General features: G+C 41.9%; 1 protein-coding gene across 1 annotated transcript in view; it reads right to left on the bottom strand.

Annotated features, from left to right (window-relative positions):
* LAMC1 (laminin subunit gamma 1) overlaps positions 1-18,271 on the bottom strand; it is a 117,986-nt gene extending 99,715 nt beyond the window's left edge. The window contains exon 1 of the mRNA XM_025430038.2: positions 17,842-18,271. Within this exon, the coding sequence (XP_025285823.1) occupies positions 17,842-18,256 (415 nt within the window). The 5' untranslated portion in view covers positions 18,257-18,271. The remainder of the gene's footprint in view (positions 1-17,841) is intronic.
* Between the last annotated feature and the right edge of the window lie 9,694 nt (positions 18,272-27,965).

Raw genomic sequence — 27,965 nt, 5'->3', positions numbered from 1 at the left:
ATTAAGTATTTAAAAGAGAAGTATTACATTGTAATAACCTTCAAAAGACATGAACAAGGAACCTAAACACCTACTTTACAGGACTTTGTACTTTGGTGAAACAGAAACTATTAAAGCCTAAGTCTGAGAAACTCTGCTATTCTAAAAAAAGAAAGGTATTTAACTTGGCATTGTGAATCCTGGAAAGGAAGAGGAGGCTTCTTAAAATGAAACAATTTTATGGTTGGTTTCAGCTATGTTCCTGTTCCTGAAAGGAAGTTCATTAGAACAAATGGGTAGGTCTTCTACTACTACTGTCCACACAAGAGTATATATTTTTTGAAAAAAAAAAAAAAAAAAGATTGTATTTATTATTCATGAGAGACACAGAGAAAAAGAGGCAGAGACATAGGCTCTCCTCACAGGTAGCCTGATGTGGGACTTGATCCCAGGACCCCAGAATCATGCCCTGAAGGCAGATGCTCAACTGCTGAGCCACTCAGGTCTCCCCACACAAGAGTATCTTAAATTTTGAGAAAATAGCTTTGTGGTCTTTCTCCAAATATTTGTAAACATAGCTCTTTCAAACACTCTTCCAAAGCCATGGTCTCCCAAAGAATATTCCAACGCCTACGAGTTCATGAGTCAAGTACCTAGCTTTAAGTTGCTGACCTAATGGCTTAAAATATAGCTCCTATCACCAGTGAGCTGATATGAAGAAACAAAAAACACATTAAAAAGATTCCAGGGCAATGGATGCCTGGGTGGCTCAGCGGTTGAGTGTCTGTCTTTGGCTCAGGGAGTGATCCCAGGATCTGGGAATGAGTCCCGCATCAGGCTTCTTGCAGGAAGCTTGCTTCTCCCTCTGCCTATGTCTCTGCCTCTCTCTCTCTCTCTCTCTCTCTAATAAATAAATAAAATAAAATAAATTTAAAAAAAGAGATTCCATGGCACCTCAGTGGTTCAATCAGTTAAGCATCTGCCTTCAGCTCAAGTCATGATCCCAAAGTCCCAAGATGGAGCCCTGCATCCAGCTCCTAGGCTCAGGGAGGAGTCTGCTCCCTCAGCCCTTCACCCCACTCATGCTCTCCCTCAAATAAAAGAATCTTAAAAAAAAAAAAAAAAAAAGATTCCAGAACAAGGTGGTATGCTCAAGTGACCAATAAGTGGGAACAATAAGCATTGGTGTATCATATTTCTAGAATACCAAAACGAATTTAGAGAAGGTAATTTCCTTCCAAAAGGAACTGGAATGATAAAGCCCATAGGACATGGGATATACTTTAGGGAAAGGGTGACAGCATAGGACTCTGAATAAATAAAGACAATGAATTTGAGAGGAAAAAAAAAAGATTTCAATTCAAGGACACTACAATATTTTAGAAAGCAAAAACCACACTGAGAGAACTCTAAAGACAAAAGCAATAACTTGTAACAATTTTTATAGTCATCTTCAACACGAATGATTTTTTTTTAAGATTTTATTTATTCATGAGAGACAGAGAAAGAGAGAGAGGCAGAGACACAGGCAGAGGGAGAAGCAGGCTCCATGCAGGGAGCATTGACGTGGGACTCGATCCCAGGTCTCCAGGATCATGCCCTGGGCTGAAGGCGGCGCTGAACTGCTGAGCCCCCCGGCTGCCCCAACACGAATGATTCTTTAAAGATTCCTACAATATATTCGCTTCGGCAGCACATATACTAAAGATTCCTAGAAACACCAATTTCTTATTGATTTAAAACACCTGAACAGAAAGAAAAAAGTTCTAAGTACCAAGGTAGACATGGAGAGAGGGTGCAGACATCGTGAAAATCATCTGCTTCTAAGAACAAAAAGAACATCAGAATTAAATGTGATGCAAGTCCATAATCTCTTATCTCTGTGATTCTACGCTCAAAAATCCTAAACTAGCAGAGCATTTTCATAACATGTGACAACAAAATACAAATTGACCTAGTGTGAGGCCGTTACAGTCTTTAATCACCCTAAAGTCTGAGAACATTTCATTGTAGAAATACTAAAGTTTTTGATTGGGGGTACTGCTGCACGTGTTATTAATACATACCCATTTTACAAAATCTATTATAATTCCTCAAATGCCTAGCTAATTGCTGACCTGATTAGTGGTTAAAAACACAGTTCCCGGGACACCTGGGTGGCTCAGTGGTTGAGCACCTGCCTTTGGCTCAGGTTGTGATCGAGTCCTGTAACATGCTGCCTGCAAGAAGCCTGCTTCCCCCTCTGCCTATGTCTCTGCCTCTCTCTCGGTGTCTCTCATGAATAAATGAAATCTTTAAAAAAAAAACTAAAAATAAATAAAATGCAGTTCCCACCTCAATGAACACATATTGAAGAAAAAGATAAATACACATTTAAAAAGATTCCAGAACAAAACAGAATGTTCAAATGACCAAAGAATGTACAAACAACAGGCACTGTTTTACCATTTCTGGAATTCCCATATCTAAGATACATCTGGAATTTTAAAACAGCTTTGATTCATCCATCACAGCTGCAGGTAAACATACATGCTCAGTATTGTCAAGGAAATCAAGACTTAACGATCCTGCAAGGAAATGCTCCTCCAAGATGAATTGGATACAGAGCCCATCAGGTGAAGTAAATCCAACACCAACACAGTGAGACCTCCGTGCCAAGGCACCACGGGAACGAAAACTAGTGACATCTCAGAATAAAAGAATTCTATGAAGGTGGGGTGTGAAGGCTGCATACTGGGGTATGAAGGGTGCACCCCGTTTTTCACAGGTCTTCTCCTGAAGACCTAGAGCCTGAGAGTTCACAAAGAGCATGTCTGTTAGTTTTTCCAGATCCTCTAAAGACAATGCTTCAGGAAGACCAAAGCTTGAGACAGAGAGATGCAGCAGGATTGGAGCTGGCAAGTACACCACCAGAGTAGAAGTGTGGACATGCCAAAACCATCTGCCCAAATCAGTTCCCCCTCTGTCACGGTAGCAGATCTGTGGCTGGCCCCAAGGCTGCCCAGCTGGTCCACATTTTCCAGCCTCCACTGTGTGTGTGAGGTGGCCAGGTGACTAAATGCTCTCCAATGGCAGATGATACAATGATGTATGCTGCTTTCCGGTCTTGGTCTTAAGAATTATGGGGTGCCTGGGTGGCTCAGTTGGTGAAGCACCCAACTCTTGATTTCAGCTCAGGTCATGATTTCAGGGTTGTGAGATCAAGCCCCATGTCGGGATCCACACTGGGTGTGGAACCTGCTTAAGATTCTCTCTCGGGGATGCCTGGGTGGCTCAGCAGTTTAGCGCCTTTGGCCTAGGGCACAGTCCTGGAATCCCAGGATCGAGTCCCACATCAGGCTCCTTGCATGGAGCCTGCTTCTCCCTCTGCCTGTGTCTGTCTGTCTGTCTCTGCTTCTCATGGATAAATAAAATATTTTTTTAAAAAATAAAGTAAAAGTTAAAAATAATTAGGCATACGCCCTTCAGCAGCATGCTCTCATCTGGAACATAGAGGTGCCTATCACCCAACATCAATCATACCACACACACAAGGACAACACCCTAAGGGATGGCAGATCATGAAGATAAAAGGATCTGGGTCCCAGGACATCTGTGTGGATCACAGCTCCCCTGCTGCCCACTTACCTCAGGACTACCACCTGAGAGAGAAACAAACTTCAGTGTTCTTAAGCTGCTTTACTGTTGGGGCTCTTTGCTACTATGCCTTAGTCTTTACCCAACAATGTTGATGAGGAAGCTACACCATGTACAAACCATCCCATTCCACCTGTCCAATTTTAAGGACCATATCTAAAAGGCAAACTCCATCCTGGGATAATCCAAACAAAATTGCCATTTCTCATCCTCATCTGCATCTTGTGGCCATAGCCTCACAGAAACAGAAATTCATTCATTTGGCAAACTTCTGAGCCACCTACCACTATATAAAAAGTAGCATGTTACACACTAGGGATATAAAAATCCATGGAAAAAAAGAAAGCAAATGAAACCGTCCCTGAGTCAGGTCCTCTGTACTGTGTGCTTTGCACCCAGATGGTAAGCTCTAGGTCCTCTTCTCTGCCCTGTCTCCAGCACATCTGGTGCATTTTACAGAACAGGTGCTCAATCAGTAGTTGTTAGGTGAATGAATTAAGAAATCAATAAATAAGTCTTGTCCTCAGTGAACTCAGCCTAATATGGGAAACAGTGAAAACAATGTAGTACCTCTTACATCCTGGACATGTGCAATGCTGATTTTTACAAACATGTATCAAACAACATAATGCAAGTGCTGTGAAAGGGCAGGAGGAATGAGAAACCAGCACAATCTTCCTGGCGAAGTCGAAATATGCTATGAGTTCTGAAGGACAACCAGAAGGTAGCCAAATCAAAAAAAAAAAAAAAAAAAAAGTAAGGCATCAAGAAAATCAAGAAATGATGTGGCACCCATGCTGTGTGAACATGTTTACTACGGCTAGAATCAATGGCAGAGTTCCAGTCTTACAACGAACACTACTACTCCTTCGAATGTTGCAGTTTCTATTAAGCCTACAACTGAATTCTTTTTCTAGCATTTGCATCACCTAATGTGAACTTCTGTCTACCCAGAGCTCCCCCTTCTTTAACTTTCAGATTTCATTTTCATTTTTAATCTAAAATCAGGATTTACTGGACTCCTTCCAAAAAAGTCCTCTATCGTATAACTAAGGAATCTCGAGGTTGGTAGGAACCAGAAAGGTCACTGGAGAAATGTTCTGGGAAGTCACTTAACCTGATCAGCTATAATCAGATCCCCTCTGCAGTCACATGGGAATTTTATCTTTCTCCTATGGCGTGTCTTGGTTTTGCCTCAGAGTATATTTGTTGATGTATACATTCCTGCGCTTCATGCAGCATCCACATTCTTCTTTATCTCCGATTCCTCCCATGCTCAATAATCAAAGGGTTGACACAAAACCATCTTTTAATCCAACCCCATCAGCTCTGGCAGCCCCTGTCAAATCCCATCTACTTGTTTCTGGGGACAGCCCCATCGTTCCTTTTGGTAAAGATGGAGTTGTAGCACTTTCTTTCCTAGGATCCACAGCCATCCCCACAGGTAGAGTTACCTTCCTGCTTCTAATGCCAACAATGTCACATTACTTCTTGTTTCACCTTCATTTCTATTTTGGATTAGAGCTTAATACTCTAAGCATTTAAAAAAATGGAACAAGTTCCAAATAAACCATCCCATTTGTAGGGTGCAGAACGTCTGTATCTCAGAAACTGTCAGATGTTTCCTGGCAGATGTTTTAAGCCTGGAATCATCAATGGCCTTTCCAGTTCCATCTTTTGTTCCTCTGACAAGGTTACTGTGCTTCCTTGAGACTTCCTGTTTGAATAACCAAACACTTGGGTGTTCAAACTCCCATGTGTTCATTATTCACCATAAAAGGGACCTGAGGAAGTAACCAGGCAGTTGAACACAAAATGATGTATGAACAAAAACAGCTGTGTGTTAGCAGGATGGACAAAAAGACAGCAGGGATCTAGGCACTGCTGTGAATTTCAAAAACAAGGTCTATTTAGTCAGGCATGGTTAAAAGGCTGCTGATTCAGAGCATTAGTGACCCGTTTCATAATTTAAAATCACTAGAGATGTGAATAAGTCTGTTTTCAGTTACTCCTTCCAGAGTCTCACCCCCACCGCCACCCTTCCCAACAACCTCCCTCGTGGGAACAAAGCTGTCTCTCCTTTCTCTCACAGAAGTGGCAGTACCAACTCAAAATATTTCATGCAAAAAAATTTAATACTTATTTTACTTCCCAACCCAAAAAGCAGATCTCCCCTTCCCCGGAGGGCGGGGGGGGGGGGGGGACTTTCCTATAAAAACACAGGAAAGCACAGATATAGGTACACACAGGAAAAGGAAAAGCAAAAAAGCTTCCACACAGAAAGCAGAACAGAAAACAAGCCTGCATTCTCCAAACATCTGCAAAGTATGTTAATTTCCAGAATCGGTCCATCTTTCGGTACCCTGAATTTACCATCTGTGTCTTGTGCCAGGATACAAGAGCTTTAAAGTGGACATAAGGTTAAAACCAAAATGTTATTAGAATGGCCATAAAACTGAATGACCCCCAGTTCCACCAGGAGTTGATGCTTATTTCTTGGCATGTGGCAAAAATGCTGAAAACAGCAGTAAACAAACCAGCTCGAGCCTCTAAAGCAATCCTGATAAAGTAAACAAATTTTATTACAGCTGTATTACAGATGTTCCCAGAAACTTTCATAATCTAGTAGAGTTCTACAAATTTGGTCTTCAACAGACTTTCTATCCCATGAACTTATCTGAAATATTCGCTATAAATTCAAAACTGTGTATAGAGCTACTCTAAAAGTTAATCCTAGACACTCAACCCCACAGAACGTGCCCCTTTTCCCGTGAAAGGCAATCAGATGACCAAAGCAATTAAAGTACAAAATTGCTCTTTTGGTTTCCAACTTCCCTCCCCCCTCTCCCACCAACTTCCAAGTATACTCATCTCTACCAGATCATGGTCTGGCATTAAAATAGCAATAATCTAAAAACCTAGTGACACCAAAATGACACCAGAGGTCAGCAATCCTATCAGAATAAGGTCCATGACAAGCAGGAGCCGCTGGGAGAAGAGCTACAGCACTGAAGCACAGGTGGATAGATGAACTGCTAAGCCAAGACAAGTATACCCTAACACGAAAATCCACATCTAGATTGAATCATTTTACACCACCAAGTCACTTTCATTTATTCCTCAACAGTTTTTGATAATAAAAAAATCTCAGATATTGAGAACATCTGAGCAGACCATTCTTCCCTGTAATCAGGGTTTGTGCAGCCAGAGCAGGAAAATATTACTTCCCAGGCCCGCCAAAGAATAGAAAGCCCTTACAATAAAAGCTGGTCAACTCATTTTCACCAAGATATCACTACCCCTTACTCAAAAACTGTGAAACTCTTCTCTTGGAAGTAGGATCCTTTTCATTCTCTCTGAAGAAAACTGATGGAAAAGCTTTGAGAAAAATACTAATGCTTCTATATTTTACCAACTGGCAAAAAAAGAGGGGGTGTATTTTAAGTCCAACATTCAGCCCTCATATGTAGCAATGGATGCCATCCCACTCAACCTCCCATAAGAAAGGAGCATGCACATTTAAAAATGATTAGTCATTAGGATGTAATGCTATAACCACATGTATCACAGAAAACATAAAGTGTACTGAGCAGCTAGTAAAAAAGAAAAGATTAAGACTGTGTTCAGTAACATTTAAAATGTGATCAGTCAACTCACACCTGTAAAGAAAAACCAATCTTAGAAACTTGAGTTCAAGAAGTGGAGACAGTATGTAGTGAGGGAGCAGCACAAAATACAAAATCTAAGGGGGATCTATGATCTCTCCTTCAGCAATCAAGAAGAAAAAAATTTAAGTATCTGAGAATCCCCTCATTGAACCTTAGCTCAGCATGCTCTGGTGAAACTATGGAGATATCAATTGAATAAAGGATAGATACACAGAGAAGATACATGGATTAAACACACAGTTATAGATTTACAGATTACCACATACAGAAACCAAGGTGAAGGGAGTCACTTCTGAGCCTGAAAGAAGAAATCTTCTAGGACCACAGTTTTCTATCAATCAATCAACCAATAAAAGGTTGGTTAGACCTATTTAGTTAGCAAATCTGAACAACGAAAAAGCATGTGGGATGCTTGGGTGGCTCAGTCGGTTAAGCATCTGCTTTAGGCTCAGGTCCTGATCTCAGGGTCCTGGGATAGAGTTCCCTGCTTAGTGGGGAGTCTGTACCTCTCTGCTCTGCTCCTGCTCATACTTGCTTGAGCGTGCTCTCTCTCTCAAATAAATAAATAAAATCTTAAAAAAAAAAAAAAAAAGCCACCACGTAAGAGAATTTACTTGGAGCAGAATGGAAATTAAATCAAACCTGGAGATAGACCTGGCAGCCTTATCTTGAAGGATGTCAGATAAAGTAAGCAACCGAACTAAATCCAGCAGTTCTCAACAACCAGAAGAGAGTCATGGATAAAGCAGAAAGGAGATAAGGTGGTACTCCCCTGACCACCCTTCAGGAGATGGGGTATATGGTATACTTTTCCTATCAGTAGACACTGACAAAACCCAGGATCTCATTCTGAAATTCAATAAATTCTTTAGAAATTCCTAGAAGCATTAACAACTAAATATTGTAAAACTGGTGTAAGTACCCAAACCTAAAATTCTTCCATTGCCACAATTCTCCTTCTTCACAAACAAGTGCTGAGCCCTTTGTAAGAGCAGCAATCCAAATCCAGAGCCCCCCAAGCAGTGCTCTCTCAGAGAAACCTTTGGTTTGGTCTACTTCCATTTCACTCCTCAGTTAAAGGTCTTTCTACAGTTCTCTGTCACTCATGGGGTCTAACATGGTTAGACCAGGAAGAGCATAACCTATCCACAACAGGTCTAGATTCCAACCTAAGCTCAGCATGCCACTAGTGAGTGCCCTCAGAGAAGTCACTAGTCATCTTCTGTAATTATTCCACATATCCAAATGGTCTTCTATAGAGTTAGGGACTCAGTGAATTTTGTTCTGTAATGATAAATCACAGAGTGCCTGAAGGTTTCTCCTAACCAGAATGATTGTCTGTGACAGTGACTATAGAGGTGCTTGTCAGTGTTTTCAGAGATACGACTAATGACCAGTCTTTTAGCTCCTTTACAGTTCTGACTTTATGTTCTATACCCTGATTTGGGGGGAGGTTACATAGGTATATGCATATGGACAAATTCAGAGCTATGCATTTGATATTGTACACTTTGTTGTGTGTAAATTATTCTTCAAATTAAAATCTTTTCAGTTATACAAAATAATATATGCATGGTTTTGTTTGGTTCTGGTATGATTTTGGCTTAAAATAGTGGTGCCAAATCACTGGAAAAACAATCCATCAATTCAAATGAGATATTTTTCTCTAATTTCTGACTAAACTGTTTCAGTTTCTGAAAGAACATATCAAGGATACAGATTTAGGTAATATCTGAAAATTCATAGACAATGAGAAAACATAATAGTTTATCTCAAACATTTATAACTTTTTGTGTTTTACAGTTAACATAATTGATTAGAATAGTAGTTGCATGTGACTTGTAAGTTAATATATATGTCTTATAGGTGTATACTCCATATTTTTATCAATAACTATTGATTTTAAAAGTTTGAAATGCAGGGCACCTGGGTGGCTCAGTAGTTGAGCATCTGCCTTTGGGCTCAGGGCGTGATCCCGAGGTCCTGGGATGGAGTCCCACATTGGGCTCCCTGCAGGGAACCTGCTTCTCCCTCTGCCTATGCCTCTGCCTCTCTCTCTCTGTGTCCCTCATGAATAAATAAATAAAATCTTTAAAAATAAATAAACAAAAATTAAAAAATAAGTTTGAAATCTGATGACCAGAACTGATAAAGAAATCTATATAAATACTGTATATATAAAAATCAGTGTGCGAATATCTACTTGAGCATGTAACTTGACCCAGCTGAAGGCAACTAATGGTCCATTTCACATGTAGCTTATTGTAAGCACTTCACAGCCAGAAAATGCTACATATTGTATCAATACTATTTCCCATAAAGTGGGATTTTTTATTTCAAGAAATTTTTTTAAAATGTGAAGGAGGCTGATTCTGGATTAATATTTCAAAGAACTTTCAAAACAAAAAGATAAAATAACAAAAATCCAAAGATGATGATATAACAAAAATTCCACATCGCCTTCAATGTAACAGGAAGCAGCCACACAGTTGGAAACAAAGAGTAAAAGAGGGGAGCCCAGGGAATATGACTCCTAAAGTTTTAAAAGAAATCATGTAAATCCCCTAATTCATCTCCTAGCCTTGCCACAGGGATCTCCTCCCATGAGAGATCTGAGAGCCCCATTGTCTAAGAAAGAGATAAGTCTGCTTTATTTTAATTCATGAATATGTAGCTTCATAGGGCACCAGGCTGACTGGGCCCAGTTATTTTAGGATGGTCTCCTGGAAGAGTCCATGGAAAGAAAAGCAGATGTACTTAATTAGTGTCCCCACGGTCTGGCAAAATACTCTAAAACCTCAGAAACGTTTCTATAAATGAGTTTTCTGGTAACCCTTTTTAGCAAGCTATCAATTTTAGGCCCTAATGAGCAAACATCTAACTTTATCATTTCATAAAAAAGGAGATGCTTGCAAATCCCAAGTAAGGCCCTCTTACAAATCTAAGAGCAAGCAGCGTAGGCGAGATAATAGAACCAGCACACAGTCATCTTGGAACTTACCCTCTGAAACTGACAATTTCAGATAAGGGACAGATTAATCCCTTATTTTTAAAAAATCTTCTCAGGAATTTTGGGCAGTAAAAATAAACAGCTCTGCTCTAAACTTTGACACTTTTCCCTGAAACTCAAACAGAACAGTGGTAGAACTGTCAATTAAGTACAGCTGGAAACAAGGTACATGTAAGTAAAGAAGCATCTGTTGGTTCCGCGCCTGTTAACGCTAGACAAGTGAGTGATGACTATCCATGGGCCTCACGACTATAACATGGTCCTTCACTAGCCTGCAGAGAAGGGTCCCTCAATAGGTCCGCCTTTTTTTTCTTTTTTTTTTAAGATTTTATTTATTTATTCATGAGAGACACAGAGAGAGAGGCAGAGACACAGGCAGAGGGAGAAGCAGGCTCCCTGTGGAGAGCCTGAGTAGCTCTGTCTTCTAACTGTATCCCCAATGAATCAGAAAAACTAAAGATGCCACGCACAGTAAGCAAATAACATATTTCATTGTAACTTTTCCCCACAACTGTCCTTTAAGATATCCTTGAAGGAAGTATTTCAACAATAGATGTGAGTGCAGGTTTTAAAGGTCCATTTCTAAAGAAAACACACACCATATTAACATTAAATTTTCAGAAATACATATTCACTATGAGATTCAAATCTGAGAAGACAGCCAACTCGTATTATTTATCTAGATGGCTTCAAAACACATAAAAATTTCTAGTTTTTACCCACAAAAGGACACACTCATCGATCTTTCAATTCCATATCAGTTCCATACCTAACTCAGTACTTAACACAAACTCTAAAGTATTGCTGAGAAGAATTTAAAATAACGTGCAGTGTTTGGGGACTTCTTATAATTCAGGCATTCATTTATTCTTTCACTTTGCATATATTTTTTGAACACTACGCCAGACACACTAAGCAATGCAGATACAAAGACTCTATAACCTCTATCAAAATGGTAAATGAATGCCCTCTGTGCTCACATCTTTTACTTAGAACTTACAAAACATTGAATGCATTGGTCTAGGGTGGAAGTCACAAAATGTATGCTGTAGAGGCCCAGATAGCAAATAATTTAGTTTTTGAGGGACAAAACAAACAGTAACTGTTGCAATAACTCAACTCTGCCTTTGTAGCACAAAAGCAGCCATAGACAATAGGTTAATAAATGAAATTCACTGTGTTCCAATGGAACTTTATGGATAACAAAATTTTAATTTCATAGGATTTTCACACCACAAAATTCAATCTTCTTTTGACTGTTGAATGAAAAACGTAAAAAATATTTGCATGATGCCTACAAAAATAGGTGGCAACTCTGGGCTGGATTTGGCCAGTACGCTATAATTTGCCTACATCTCAGTCTAGAGATATAGGTCTCCACATCTAGGCCACAATTTCCATGAGATCAGGGCAATGTCCTATGAATCACTATACATCCAGGTATTATTAGTAAAGTGCTGAGGAATGGCAGTTAGTTATATTGAACTGAATTAAAGACTGTTCCTGACAGAACATGGAAGACTCCGAACTCTGGGAAACCAACTAGGGGTGGTGGAAGAGGAGGAGAGCGGGGGGTGGGAGTGACTGGGTGGCGGGCACTGAGGTGGGCACTTGACGGGATGAGCACTGGGTGTTATTCTGTATTGGCAAATTAAACACCAATAAAAAATAAATTTATTTAAAAAAAAAAAAAAGACTGTCCCTGACCCTTCCTTCAAAGACTTCATGGTCAAGAAGCAGTAACGGACCAATCAAGAAACATATAATTCCACATCATAAGTGCTGTGGTAGGTACCTACAGCATGATGTGAGTAGGACACTTAATCCAGACTTGGGAGAAAGACGGAAAGAGTAGAAGACAGAGAAACTGGGGAAGAATTCCTGAAGGTGGTGACACCTGGGAGAAGAGTTCCAAACCAAACAAGCAGTCCTTTGAGCGTGTAAGATGACAAAAGAGAAACCTACGGATTAAAAAAAAACAGTCCAGATCCTAACACCCTGTACACCATGACAAGGAGTCTGGGATTTATCCTAAAGGTTTGAGGAACCACTGAAAAATTTTAGGTCGGAAATGATATCACTAGTTTTGTATTTTAGAACCATTGCTCAATCCATAGTGTGGCTGCCTGAACAGAAGGTTTGGCAAAGTGGCAGCAGAAAGACCACCAGTAAGTTAGAAAGCTGTTGCAGTAATGTAGGTGCAATTCAATGGAAAGCTACAATAAGGTAGAGAAAAAGATGAGGATTCAAGAGACACGGTGGCTGGATATAGGAGGTAGGAGTGGCATCTTAGATTGTAGTAAGAATGGTGGGAAAGAAAAGGGTAGAGTTACAGTTGCCCAGAACTGACCAGCCTCTAGCAGTGGACCCTATCTGCTCTTCAAATAGAGTAATCTTAATGATGAGAGCCTATCAAGGCTGGTTATCTTTTATGAGAGACTTGACAAAAAAAAAAGAAAAAAGAAAAAAAACACTGTCTAGAGCCTCAAGGCTAAATAGTAGTGCAGTCATTGAGATGTGACTTTGAGTTGGGTAAGACAGTGACAAATGAATATTAGACATGGCCAGTGGACACCCCAAAGTGACCATGTCCAACAAGTCTTTAGGACTGGAGTAAGAGATGGCCTAGAGACACAAGTTTAGAACTTACCGACTTGCAAACAGTAAATAAAGCCTTGAGACCAAGAGGAATTCATTCGAGGAGAAGGGGTCGCATGAAAAAGAAAGGAACCCAAAACTATAAGTGAAAAAGAACAGAGGGAAAAGGAAGAAAGGCAAGGGAGTCTGGTATATCTGAATCAGTGGGTACATGAACTTGTATTTTAAAGCTGGCCTAGAAAAGACCTGTTATTCTTTGGAGAGATCTGCTGGAGAAGCTAAGAGATGCAGGAGTTCATGCAATAGACTAAGGTGTCAAAACCCTACCTCCCCTGTGACTTTTGACAAATCACCACCTCAGGATCCTCATCTTTGCTTTCACTGAGTTTGTGAAATCTAATCACTGATAAACTGCAAGTTTCATAAAGTGTAAAATATTATAAAGGCACTCCTGATCCATTATTGTCATTACAACAGAGTATGAAAATTCCATCTAATAGAGTGTAAACTTCTGAAGACAGGACCTTCAACCCTGTACACCTTTCATCAGGTACTAGTCTATGTATTTAGTAGGTATTTAAAAAATGTTTGCAGAATATCTGGCAGTAACATGAGAATGTATGCATGGGGGGGGGCAGGGGGGGAAGGAGCACATAGCAAAAGGCATATCCAACTTCCTAAAAGGATTTAGAACTGAAAGAGTCAAACCAACCTTCCCACAATTGTGGCTAATGACAAAATAATGGGGGAGGGGGGGGTGGTTATCATTCCAACTTCTCTCCTAATGTGTAAATTGTTTCTCTGAATGCTTTAGAAACATGGAGAAGGTAATTACAGAAAAAGCAATGAATTGTAGAAAAGGAAAACAGCCAAAAGCAACTTTATAAAACTGTGCACTGGCCATTAAAGACGAGCTCCCTAACTTCTCAAGTTGAAACCTGCATCATGTAAATCAGGCCTTTGTGAGACAAACTAAAATAGTGTCCCCTCGGGGTGTGCAAATACCACAGTGAAGTCACCAGAGTGAACTATTCCCTGACACAGTCAGAACCTACCTTGCAAAGATTGTCCGGGGAGGAAAAAAAAATTGCTGTTTGTTTCATTTTAAATATACATTAAAAGGAAGAAACAGAATAAATGTTAATATCCTTGTGTATCAACTATTCTGATTTAGACACACAAAAGGGATACAACTAAAAAGCCTCATTTAAACACTGTTTGTTCCTAAAGCTTATAGAAGGAGGCTGGAAATAAATCTGGTCTTGGTGTAAATTTTAGGAGTTCCATAAACTTTGATTGAGTTGGTTTATAAGCACTTTCTTCCTTAATCTAATTGTTTTCAGAAAGGGGGAGAGCCACCTTCCTCTCAGATCAAGACCCAGCCTGCCAAGTTTCCATCCGCAATGACTATCAAGTTAATTAAAAACGCTGTTTAATAAAAGGCAAATCCTCAGCTACAATCTTTTATCAACTATCCCACTGATACTAATAAAACTTATTATGACTTATTATATAACACAAAAGCCAAACTTTTAAATAGCAGCTGAATAATCCATACAGAAGTTAGGAAAAAAGATCCAGAAGTTGAATGCAAAATGAGACTTCTTTTTAGAACAGGGTGCCTGGCTGAGATTTCTCTCCACAACAGGCAGAAAATGCAATTGTTGTTCCCACAGCAACTTTAAGTGATTATATCTGAGGCTACATTGCCCCCTGGATTACTGTATATGGTGCTTAAGACATGGCTGCTCTCAGAACCAACACTGATTTTCCTGGCTTTTATACAAGTGATGATAACGGTACCATGATCTAATTTGTCCTTGCTGTCAGTTAAAATCTGCCTTACTGACCCGACCCCTCCCCCGACCCCCCAAACAGGAGCAGTAAAAACAGTAACATAATTTTATATATACACATGTGTATGCAGGAAAACTTTCTGGAAGGCTGCATGAGAAACTGTGAACTGTGGTCTCTTACAACTTAAAAACTGAAGAGGAAGAGACTCCCTAGTCATTATACTTAACTGTTTTAATTCACCACGTCATGTTTTATTTTTACAATGAAAAAAATGGCCTACGATTAATGCCAAAACATGTATGTTTCCTGTGATGACTTAAGTGCAGGCTAACTTTGCTTTATTTTAAAGTTTACTGCATTAAAAGTTCAACATCAAAAGGGAAGGGAGAAAAGTGTTGGCTAGCCCTGCTTCTTTCACAGGCTCTGTAAGGGCAAAGCACAATATGCATCACTTGCTTAAGGGTATGTGAAATCTGAACTGGATGGGAGATTTAATAGATGCACAAACCGTCATGGTACTTGAATTCATGGGAAATAGCTAGCTAGAGCCCGCGGAGTTAGGGACTGAATATGCTAAACATCAAAACACACAATGGTACATAAAATAGCCCTGCCTGTAAATTATAGATCATAACCTGCCTGTACACATACATCCTTGTGATTAAAAAAAAAAAAAAAAGGGCAGGAGAAAGTGGGGTGGGGGAGAAAGAGGGGAGACACTGAGACAGGGAGAGAGATTAAGACATCACCCCCACAACACACAAAATCTCCCTCCCCTTTTCCACCTACTCTACCACACACAACTTCCTCCAGGACATCATCTCTGATCCAAGAAAAAGTACAATAAGTTCTAGTCAAGTTTTTTAGAAATCGTCTAACTTAAAAGTTTTAAGTATATGTTTTCACAATCACAATACTCATATGGAAACTATTTTAAATAACTTTTTTTAAACCCACAGTTTTATGAACTTCATTTACCATGAATATTATTACCAAAAACTGAGGATTTTTTTCAGCAAAAGCAAGTCCAAGCATATAACATTTTTAGAGTACAAAGTCATGTAAGAGTCCTAACTAGATGACCTCTGAGATTTCTTTTGACCTTTAAATCACCATGACCCCAAATTAATATATCTGCTCCAGTAATATATCCCAGTAGTAACAACCTAAAATGACTGCCTTACCTACTACATTACCTTTACCTTTGTAACAGAGAAACAATCTGAGTAATCTACCTACCTCTGCAATCACCTGAAATAACCTTTGGCTACACAGTGCCCACAGCAGAAAACTCAGAAGGCCAAGATTGACAGCCTGACCTTTGCCTAAATAACAGATTCCTATTCAGAGATTTTCAGCTGAATCTCTGGCACTTTGAGACAGTAAGCAAATGCTTTTGCTTTGAAATTTTTAGTATGTGAAAATAGATAGTATTTTACTATCTGAAAATAGATGACTTTGTGAGCATTCCAAATTCAACACAGAAACTTTAAGAAGTCAAAACCTCCACAAAAATAATCAGATGTAAATTCCAAAAAAAATTTTTGGCCAAGTTTAAAAATATAACACCTAAGAGCATATAGCTATCTAAAGAGTTAAAGGGTATTCCCATGAAACCTTAGAAGACCCTAGGTCTCTTGCTGTGTCTTAGAAAGGCACCTGTTCCAACGTACTGCTGGTTCTATGCATTTCTAAAACCTTTAAAACACTGAAGTACAGTTCGCTTCTTCCATCTCTGAAAAACAGGTGCCTCAGAGCTTCACCGTGTGAACTTATTTTCCACGGAAGTTCATCTTCCTAATAATTTGTCTAGAAATAAAATGGTATTACAAAGGTGCTAAACATTGTTTTTCTTAAACTCCACACACAGTAATTTAACTACCTTTCAAAGTACTTTTTTTATGTTCTTCCTCTGGAATCTTGACACTTATGTAAAGTGTAACGTACCAGAGAGCGGTGGAAAGAAAGATGCAACACCATGACCAAAAGAACTATTTGCCTATAAAACATTCCTTTCAAAGACACTCAAATAATATTAGCCTTACAGAATTATCCTTTGACTGAAGAATGGTTTGGGCCCTACGTTCTCTCTGGAAGTTCGTTACCAGCTACCAGTAAAATCCATTCTTTCAGTGCAATGGGGACAAATCAGATGCCAGTTTCTCACGCAAACCTTACTCTGTTAAACACAATAATGAATTATTCTGCTTGTTTATATATTTCAATGATGAAGAAAAACTTTGATCAAATGTGAGTTTTGATAGCTTAGGATAAACATGTCCATCCTCATCCACCACCCAGCAACAAAGTTTTCTATACATCCTTTTCCTGATTTCTAAAAGGTCATTCATACATGTCTGTACACTTGTTCTGAATCCAAGTAAGAGGAAAGACGGTAAGGAGAGCCTTTTTACCCAGGGACCAAACTGTGGCCAGAAATTACGGTGAGTGCCCGCTTTCTTGTTCTCTCTGTACCAGGAGTAGCAGCGTAATAGCTTTGTGGCCCTTAGTTAAGGCTGAACAACTCTGAAGCACAGTAACTTTAAAAGTGAATTTCTATTTTAATTACACACAGGCCATACCTGTAGTTAAAAAAAAAAAAAAAAAAGCATGCTTCCCTCCAATCCCCTTCACTAGAGACCCCTCTGCTCTCTACCTTATTCAATAGAGCAAACGGCAATCACGCTCAATCCTGGAGAGGCATTTAAACAAGGTAATAGTATTTAAGGTGGACTTTCCTATCTCTGATTCAAGAATGCTCCGTGATTGGCCCTGCAAGGAGGCAGAAGAAGCGAGCATAGGGGTTTCTGATGAACGCTTTCGGGGGGACAAAAAAAAGGGGGTGGGGGACAGAAACAGCCCAAATGGCGAGTCCTCCAGGGAGCGAGAATCCGGTTACGTTATAAAGGACAGAAAAGCAGAGCCCGAGGTGCTAGCGCGGGGAGGCATCCCGGCCCTAGCGGGATGGCAGGTGGTCGATTAGCTCGGACGCTGCAGAAGGGGCGATCCGTGCGGCCCCCGCCGGGGAGCCGGGGGGCCGGGGGGCCGGGGGCCGGGGAGCAGGGCGCCAGCGCGCGGCTGTGCGGGCCCCCAGGCCGGCCGGCAGGTGGAGGCGGCCAGGGCAGGGGCAGGGGCAGGAGCGTCCCCGCTTACCCAGGTGCAGCGTGAGGTTGATGGAGTTGGGGTACTGCACCCCGGCCAGCATGGTCTGGCTCTGCCACCAGGTGGTGTCGGCCTGGTTGTTGTAGTCGGTCAGGAAGGCCGCCCCGTGCTGCAGGTGGGGCTGCCCGGCGTCGCACAGGTGACAGGACTTGGTGACCCCGGTCACCCCGGTCTGCACACAGTACTCCTCGGGCGGAGCCCCGCACGTGTTGGTGGCCACCACGGTCACGTTGAAGGCGGCGTTGACGAACTCGGGCATGCAGCGCTGCGGCCGCCCGCCCTCGTCCGCGCACTCGTCCATGGCCGCCCGGGCGCAGCCGGCCGCCGCGGCCGCCAGCACCGCCAGCAGCGGCCAGAGCCGGCCCCGGGGCCGCAGCGCCCGCGCGGCCCGCTCGCCGCCCGTCATCCCGCCCGCGCGCTGGGCCGCGGCGAAGGCGAAGGCGAGGGCGAGGGCGCGGGCGCGGGCGCGGGCGCGTTCCGGTCGCCCCGCGGGGTCCCGGGGAGGCCGCTGCGCTGGCGGCGGCCGAGCGCGGGGCCCGGGGTCGGACTGCACACACCGGCCCGCGCGCGCCGCCCGGCTCCCACCGCCGCCCGGCTCCCACCCGCGACGCAGCCCGCCCTGGGCGCCGACCCCCGACTTCCGAGCGCGGCCCCGAGAGCGCGCCCCCGGGAGGAAGGAGCGGGGGGTGGGGTCTGGCGGCGGAGACAGCCCGGCCCCGGCCCCGGCCTCGGCTCAGCGGCTCCCGCGGCCCCCGGAGCGGCTCCCCCGCCCTCCTCGCGCCGTGGACTGCGCGGCCGAGCCGGCGACTCGCGGCGGCGGGAGCGGCGGGGGCGGGGGCGGGGGCGGGGGCGGGGGCGGCGGCATCTCGCGCTCGGGCCCGCGGCGCGCGGGCGGCGGGGGAGGGGCCTCGGGGGCGCGGGGAGCGGGCAGGGGAGGGGCGGCGGGGCGGCGGGGCGGTGCATGCCGGGAGGGAAGGGGAGGCTCGGGGGAGCCCGCGCCCTGCGGGAGCCGGCCCGGGGTGCCCCGGCCGCGCGGCCCCGGGAGAGCCCGGAGCAGGGGGCGCGGGGCGTGGAGGGAGCCCTAGAGGGCGACGCGGGGTCGGCGAGCTCCCTGGGAACCGGCCTTTGGCCCCGCCAGGTGTCGGTGGTTGCGTGCGGCGGGCGGCGCCCTGGGGCCGGGGCTCGAGGGACCTGACGGTGGGCGCTGCCCGAAGGCTCCCGGCCCCGGCGCCCCCGCCCCCCCCCGCCCCGGGAATGCGCCCTCCTGCTGCTCCTGCTGCTGCTCCTCCTGCTGCTGCTCCTCCTGCTCCTGCTGCAGCGCCTGCTCCCGCTGCTGCTGCTGCGCGGGGCTGGGCTCTAACCTTCTCCCAGGAGAGGGAGAGGTCCCGGGGTGTCCCCAGGGACTGACACGGTCCCTATCCCCCCCCCCCGAGAATTAAGGGCCTTGGTCTCAGCATTAGAATGACTTTTCTGAAGCAATTTCCTGCCTCCAAATTAAAGTGTAACCCGTCGTTTAACAGGGGCAGAGAAGGAAGTGGAAGCGCTGGGAATGGAATGACATTTTTTCCCCTGGGTAGGCAGACCCACTGCGAAATTCTTCCACTGTGTTGTTTATGTTCCCATCTTGCCTTTAAAAGACTCGAAATTATCTGGATCTGACATCCTCCTCTTCGGGCCTGCTGAGTCACGGAATATTCTCCGTGCCAGGATGACTCAGTTCACAGAACCTGAGCCAGAAGATCATGAGTTTTAGTCCCAGATCAGAACCCCGGGCACTTACCCCAGTGCTGATACGACAAGTAAGGACAGGGAAAGGAGGGTGCTGTGAAAGGGGGCCGCCCCGGGGTGGGTGGTTTTTACACGTTTGGAGTCCCCGGGCAAAGTGGATGCTCGTGAGACACAATTCCTTTTTTTTTTAATTTTCCAGATCTTAAGCGAGAGTAGTAAATATATGCCCCCCCTCAATCCAAACCGACAAAAAGAAACAAACAAAAACCCATACCTGGTTTTACATCCTGTAGTTCCGTTAAGAGAGGGATAGTGGGGATCTGAAATAAGTAAGTAAATGTTAGGTTACTATGGTTGGGGTCAGTGTTACCTCCTGGAGGACAAAGATAATGGTCTGGTTGTTGGGGGCGTGGTCTTGCCAAAATGCTGAGCTTGCTTAGCAGGCACATGGATCCCTTACATTGTTCATTTATTTAATGGGATGGGTGAAGATGATGCCTGCCGAAAAGTCTCTTAACTCCTCATCCTTTGGCATCTCCACTTTGGAAGAAGAAAGCTGTGGGACTGTGGGTAACAGTAGTTTAATCCTTCCATATTTGAGTTGAAGCAAAATATTCATTTATACTTAGGATGATAATCTCTCAGTGTCTTATTGTACTTGAGAACAAAGGCATATAGGAGGAAGAGAAAAAGGTTAGTTGTAAATAAAGCTACAGATATTTCTAATAAATATATTTAAGTAGATATATTAATGCATTCGCCCTTAGGAATTTTCAATATTTTATTAGATATTGGCAAACCAAACAGTGGGGCTCCTTTTGTTTTCCACTAAGTCAAAACAGATAAAGGTAAGGAAACAGCAAAGGTTGCAAAATTAACATAAATGTCTGCTTGTCACTACTGTGTTTTAGATTCTTTTTTTTTTTAAAAGATTTTATTTATTTATTCATGAGACACACACACACACAGAGGAAAGAGGCAGAGACATAGGCAGAGGGAGAAGCAGGCTTCATGCAGGGAGCCTGATGTGGGACTCGATCCCAGGACTCTGGGATCACGCCCTGAGCAGAAGGCAGACACCCAACGAAGGCAGATACCCAACGGCTGAGCCATTCAGGCATCCCTCCATTTTAGATTGTAATGCCCAAGAGTAACTAAACTATGACTTCTGCCCCATAATTTCATTACCAGAGCCTCATCTGATTTCGTAAAGTGAATAAAGAGATTTTGAATTAATTTCTAAATTCTATTGCTCAGGGGAATGTGGCAAGAAAATATCTATTTTTAAGAGAGGTAAAATGTAACCAGGCCCAGGCCATGTGCTTGATTAAACCACACACACACACACACACACACACACTTTGCTCCATTGTTTAAAGCCTGGTTCAAACAAACAAAAAAAAAAAAGTCAAAACAAAAATTGCAAGACAATTTGGAAAATTTAAAGCTAATTAGATATTTTTTATTAAAAAAATAGGTATTTTAGGTACTTAAAGATTTTACTGTTGACTAGACTCGGTATTTTAAAAAAGTGAGTGTATGAGATTTTCCTTTACTTAAGGTTACCCTGGGCTTTTTGGGGGGGAATGGGGGGGCAAAGGGAGAGAGAGAAGAATCCTAAGCAGGCTCCAGGCCCAGCATGAAGTCCAATGTGGGCCTCTATCTCACAACCCCTACATCATGACCTGAGCCAAAATCAAGAGCTTAACCAACTGAGCCACCCAGGAGCTTCAATGTTACCCTGTTTTTTTTAAAAAAAAAATTCTATGGCCCTTTAATAATGCATGTTCTTAACTGCTTAGAAACTCTATTATCTAGTACACAGATGTGGTATTTAGAAGAAAAATGTAAAGGTGTGGGAGAAATGGTTTCAGACCCCTTAAAAGATGATGTTAGTGCCTGACCACCAGGGTCTCTCTATGCAGCAAGAAAGGTAGAATGAGGGCAGCCCTGTGGCACAGTGGTTTAGCGCCGCCTGCAGCCTGGGGTATGATCCTGGAGACCTGGGATGGAGTCCCATGTCAGGCTCCCTGCATGGAGCCTGCTTCTCTCTCTGCCTGTGTCTCTGCCTCTCTCTCTGTGTCTCTATGAATGGATAAATAAAATCTTTTAAAAAAGAATGAGAAAATATAGTTGCTTATTTATAAGACAGAAGAGTTCAAAAACTTTTTAAATCCCACTTAGAACTCCAGAGAAAAGAGGGATCCCTGGGTGGCTCAGCGGTTTGGCGCCTGCCTTTGGCCCAGGGCGCAATCCTGGAGACCCAGGATTGAATCCCACATCGGGATCCCGGTGCATGGAGCCTGCTTCTCCCTCTGCCTATGTCTCTGCTTCTCCCTCTCTCTCTGCCTCTCTCTCTCTCTGTGACTATCATAAATAAAGAAACCTCCAGAGAAAAGAGATTTCTCCCTATCAGGAGCTATATAAACAATTTCAAGGAAGAATGCTGATTTTTCCCGGCTTGAGTCACCTGCAAATCCCTGGACCCACCCACCCCCTAGTTAGTGGAATAGAGTAGCTAAATACCCTGCCAAAAAGCCATGGAGTTTGAGAAAAGTTCTCCAAGAAAAGGGATTTCTGTTGCCAGAAGGGGGCAGGTTACAAGGTAGAAAAATGCAACAGATGTCTACTACATCAAAACTGAGAATGTGTGATATAGTTAGAAAAATAACTTAAACTTTAACATTGAAACTTTGCCCTTTTAAAAAATCTTTTGTAATTACCAATATGTTCATTTTCCCATTTCTTTTTTTTTTTTTAAGATTTTATTCATTTATTCGTGAGAGACACAGAGAGAGAGGCAGAGACACAGGCAGAGGGAGAAGCAGACCCCATGCAAGGAACTGGACCTGGGACTTCATCCAGGGTCTCCAGGACCATGCCCTGGGCCAAAGACAGGCACCAAACCACTGAGCCACCCAGAGATCCCCCGTTTTCCCATTTTTTAGTCTTTTCTGACTTCCTTTCCCTGTATTTTCCCCCAAGCCTAAGGACCACTGTAATATATGCTTTATCTTTTATATTTAGAATGCAATCTAAAGACAACCGTTACTACTAATATGAAGTTAGCCTATATTTACCTTCTGTCCTGTATTTTTCAAAATGTAATAACTGAAGATATTAATGATGTTGAGTTGAGGAAACTAAGGATCAAAGAGATTAAGTAATCTCTACTAAGCAGCAAGATCAAGACTAGAGCTTGCACTTTCTGGTTCTCTGTCCAGTGCTGTTTCCTTTTCTCTTGTATGGTCCAGTGTAGAGGAAGAGCTACCTTAGACTTTCAAGGTTATTAGGTTATCAAATGGGAATTCTCAATTAGATGAAAATTAATGTGGTACTGGAAGAGAATTACAATATCCCTCTTCAAAGGTACCCTTAACTACACACAATCCTTTGTGTTAAAGTTTATAGATCCTTCCTGGGTCCTTGGTACAAATCCAAGCATAACAAGATAAGATATCTTTTGTGGCTATGCTCAGGTAGAGACAGGATTCTTCTTGTATGAGGTAAAGCCCTTCCTTCCCACCCAGCTCCACGTACCTGATTTAAATCATTTTTTAAAAAGATTTTATTTATTTATTTCAGAGAGAGACAGAGAACACATCAGCTGGGGGAAGGGAGAGGAAGAAAGCAGACTCCCCGCTGAGCAGGGAGCCCGATATGGGATTCAATCCCAGCACCTGGGGATCAAGACCTGACCCAAAGGCAGATCCTTAACCAACTGAGCCACCTAGGCACCCTAAACCATCTTTATTTATATTGTGATGTAGTTTTTAAAGGAAGAGAAAAGGACAGAAATCATAATTCATAAAATTTAACTTAGAGCTTTATTTATTACAAAGACAATTTAAAAAGGAAATACTTCCCAAAATGAGGAACAAAGTCCAACTCCTCCCCAAAAATCTTCCCATCAAAGGAACAAAGAACGTCACAACTCAAAAATGTTATTCGGGGCACCTGGGTGGCTCAGTGGTTGAGCATCTGCCTTTGGCTCAGGTGGTGATCCCAGGGTCCTGGGATCGAGTCCGCATAAGGCTCCTCACAGACAGCCTTCTTCTCCCCCTGCCTGTGTCTCTGCCTCTCTGGGTCACTCATGAATCAATAAATAAAAAATCTAGGGCAGCCCGGGTGGCTCAGCAGTTTGGCGCCACCTTCAGCCCAGGGCGTGATTCTGGAGACCTTGGATGGAGTGCCACATTGGGATCCCTCCATGGAGCCTGCTTTTCCCTCTGCCTGTCTCTCTCTCTCTCTCTCTCTCTCTCTCTCTCTCTGTGTGTGTGTGTGTCTCATGAATAAATAAATAAAAATCTTTAAAAAAAATTTTAAAAATCTTTAAAAAAAAGTTATTCTACTAACCAGATGTGGACTGCATCCCACCATACAGGAAAGACAGAGAAATAATCTTTTACATGCAAATGACATGGTTTTATTATGAGAATTTGGAATATCCCTAATAAATTGTGGACTCTGAATGGTTAAATACTGTTAGAAAGGGTACAGCATTGACTACAGTTAATAATAGTGTATCATATATTTGAAAGTTGCTAAAAGAGTAGGTCTTTTTAAATTTATTTATTCATGAGAGACACACAGAAAGAGGCAGAGACATAGGCAGAAGGAGAAGCAGGCTCCCTGTGGGGAGCCCGATGTGGGACTTGATCCCAGGACTCCGGTATCACAACCTGAGCCAAAGGCACACCCTCAACCACTGAGCCACCCAGGGATCCCAAAGAATAGGTCTTAAAAGTTCTCATCAACAAGAAAAACAAACTATGAATGGTGATAGGCATTAATTAGATTTATCGTGGTGACCATTTTGCAGTATGTACAAATATCAAATCATTATGTTGTACACTTGAAACTAATAGTGTTATATGTCAGTTACACAGCAATTAAAAAAATCAATCCTAAAAAAAGAAAAAGAAAGGATATTTCTTTCAAAACCAAAGTTGTGGGATGCCTGGGTGGCTCAGTGGTTAGGCACCTGCCTTTGGCTGGGTCATGATCCCGCGATCCAGAACCGAGTTCCGCATTGGGCTCCCTGAGAGGAGCCACTTCTCCCTCCACCTGTGTCTCTGCCTCTCTCTCTTAGTCTGTATCTCTCATGAAAAAATAAATAAAATCTTTAGAAAAAAAAAAAGTTGCTATTAGTAATAGTTTTTCTCCCAATGCTTGATTGCCTTATAGTTCATTACCTTATTCAACTACTTTGGTATATATTGCAATAGGTTTTTTTTTTTGAGGATGTGCCTGAAAATTATATTGTTTAAAATTAGAAGTTTATGCCTTTTGAGCAAGATTTTTGGGGAGGCTGTTATAATACCAGCTTTATAGTTTTTTCTGACTGTAATTGTTGTGGTCCTGGCCCAGAACCCGAGGGCTGCCATCTCCAGGTGGTATATGTATTTAAACAAAGGCAAAATTAATTTTCTTGTCGTGCAACTTTTATTTATCATAACAATGCAAGTTTTATTTATCATAATAACCAAATTAAAAGCAAGATTTTTTTTAAAAATTCACTCATAATTCTGCTATGCAAAGTGACTTTGTCATCTTTCAGAATTCCTCCTCCCAGCCCATATCATTCTACTGTTCTAATAGCCTTTATCGAAGCACATTCTACATATCAAAAACAATGCACAAATTCCAAGGGTTCAATTCAATAGCTCACTTCACAAAGTACAAACTTCTGTAATCTCTACGCAGGTCCAGAAACAGATTATTGCCCTAATCCAAAAGCCCTGTCCTGTCCCTCGATGATCAGAACCCCTCCCTTCTCCCCATAAGTGACATCTGTCCTTACTTCTGTCTCCCACAGATTAGATTAATTTTGTTCTTTTTTGAATACTATTTAAATGAAATCACATGGTTTGTATTTGGGGGGGGCTTCTTTTGATCAATATTATGTTTTGATACTTGTCCGTATTGCTGTATGTAGCAATAGTTCAATATTTGTCTTTATTGAATGGTATTCCATCGTATAAATAAACTATCATTGTTTATTCATTCTACTGTTAGTGGACATTTCAGTCATTTCCAGGTTCCAGCTATCATAACTAATATTACTTGTTACTGCCAAAATTCTTACTTGTCCCGTAGAAATATATATGCATATATATATATATATATATATATATATGCACACATATTTATCTAGTAGGGATGGAACTGCTGAGTCATAGGGGTAGGCATATTCAAATTTGGTAGATACTCCCAAAAATGTTTTTCCAAACTAGTTGTGCCAATATTCTCGCCTACCAACTGTGTATGAGAGTTGTGGTGATACACCGCTTCACAATGATATTGTCAATGTTTTTAATCTTCACCATCCTTGGTGCTGAACTCTGGGGCCTCTCACTCCAGCGTGTATGTGTGTGTGTGTTATATGTGTGTGTGTGTTTATATATATGATATATATATACACACACAAATGATCTATAAATAAATGGTAAATGCTTGTGTCGTTGAATGTGTAGTATTAAACTGTGGCTTTGTTTTCCAATTCCTTAAATACTAATTAGACTGACATCCTTTTCATATTTTTTTTAACCATTTGGGAATCCTCTTTTGTGCCCTTTCTTTTTTTTTTTTTTTTAAGATTTTATTCATTTATTCATGAGAGACACAGAGAGAGAGAGGCAGAGACATAGGCAGAGGGAGAAGCAGGCTCTTCACAGGGAGCCCAATACAGGACTTGATCCCAGGGCCCTGGGATCACTACCTGAGCCAAAGGCAGATGCTCAACCACTGAGCCACCCAGGTGCCCCCTTTGCTTATTTTTCTATTGAGCTGACTGTCTCTTTCTTAATCATGTGTAAATATTCGTTATGCATTTTGGACATAGACCCCTTTTCTGGTTCTATGTATTATAAATATCTTCTTTCACCCTGCTTTGTCTTTTTCCTCTTTAATAGTGCCTCTCATTTTTAAACTTTATGGAAAATTTCAAACATAAATAAAGGTGGAGAGAAGTATGCAATAAAACCTCAGTTTCAAAAAAAGATTCATAGCCAATCTTGTTTCAGCTATGCTCTCATATTTCTCCTCCATCTCACTCCTTCCCATCACCACTTAATTACTTTGAAGCAAAAATCACAGATTTTGTACTATTTCATTTAATAGTATCCTTTGATTAAAGAAATTCCTCATTTAAATGTATTCTAATTTTGAATTTTAAGACTAGTGTTGGGGGCATCCCAGGTGGCGCAGCGGTTTAGCGCCGCCTTCAGCCCAGGGCCTGATCCTCGAGCCCCAGGATCGAGTCCCGCATCGGGCTCCCTGCGAGGAGCCTGCTTCTCCCTCTGCCTGTGTCTCTGCCTCTCTCTCTTTCAGTCTGTGTCTCTCATGAATAAATAAATAAATCTTAAAAAAAAAAAAAAAAAGACTAGTGTTATTTCTATTGTTATTTAAAATCTTCGGGGATCCCTGGGTGGCTCAGCAGTTTGGCGCCTGCCTTTGGCCCAGGGCGCGATCCTGGAGTCCAAGGATCGAGTCCCGCGTCGGGCTCCTGGCATGGCACCTGCTTCTCCCTCCTCCTGTGTCTCTGCCTCTCTCTCTCTCTCTCTATGTCTATCACAAATAAATAAATCTTTTAAAAAATAAAATAAAATAAAATAAAATAAAATCTTCAAGGTGATTAGCATATCCTTCTGTGCTATGATTTGGAAATTTTGTTTTCTCTTTCACATTTAAATCTTTAATAAATAAATAAATAAATAAATAAATAAATAAATAAATAAATCTTTAATCCACTAGAATTGATTTTTATATATGTATGGGGTAGAGATCAAAATGTATTTTTCCAAATGGCTACCTTACTACTAAATCATTATTATTGAAGAGACTATTCTTTCCCCCATTGCTCTGTAGTATTAACTTTGTCACCAAACAACCAAGTCCTCTGTTTCAAACATCTGGTTCTGCTTTACTGTAGCTTTGTAATAAGTCTTGATATCCACTAGGGCTGGTTCCCAACACTCTTTTTCTTTAAAGACCATAGTGACTATTCTTGGCCCTTTGCATTTCTGTATAATTTTAGAATTGGCTTCTCCATTTCTACCAAGAAGATCTACCTAGAATTTTGTATATGATTGCATTCAATCTATATATTAATTTGGGAAGAAATAACATCTATACAACATTGAGTCTTACATCCCTCAATATCTATATTACATATAGATATAGATGTAAATATTTCATAGGTCTTCTTTAGATTATCTTGTTAATCTTTTATCATTTTCTGTGTAGAAATTTGCACATTTTAAATTAAATATTTTGCTAGGTATTTGCTTTTTTATCCTATTGTTTGTTGATAGAATATAAAAATAGAATTGATTTTCTTATTTTGGCTTTATATCCAGCAATCCAACAATCTTGTTAAGTATACT

Source organism: Canis lupus, chromosome 7, assembly GCF_003254725.2.
Source record: "Canis lupus dingo isolate Sandy chromosome 7, ASM325472v2, whole genome shotgun sequence".
Lineage (NCBI taxonomy): Eukaryota > Metazoa > Chordata > Mammalia > Carnivora > Canidae > Canis > Canis lupus.
Note: the sequence above shows the minus strand (reverse complement) of the source record. Positions and strands in the feature narration are given on the sequence as shown.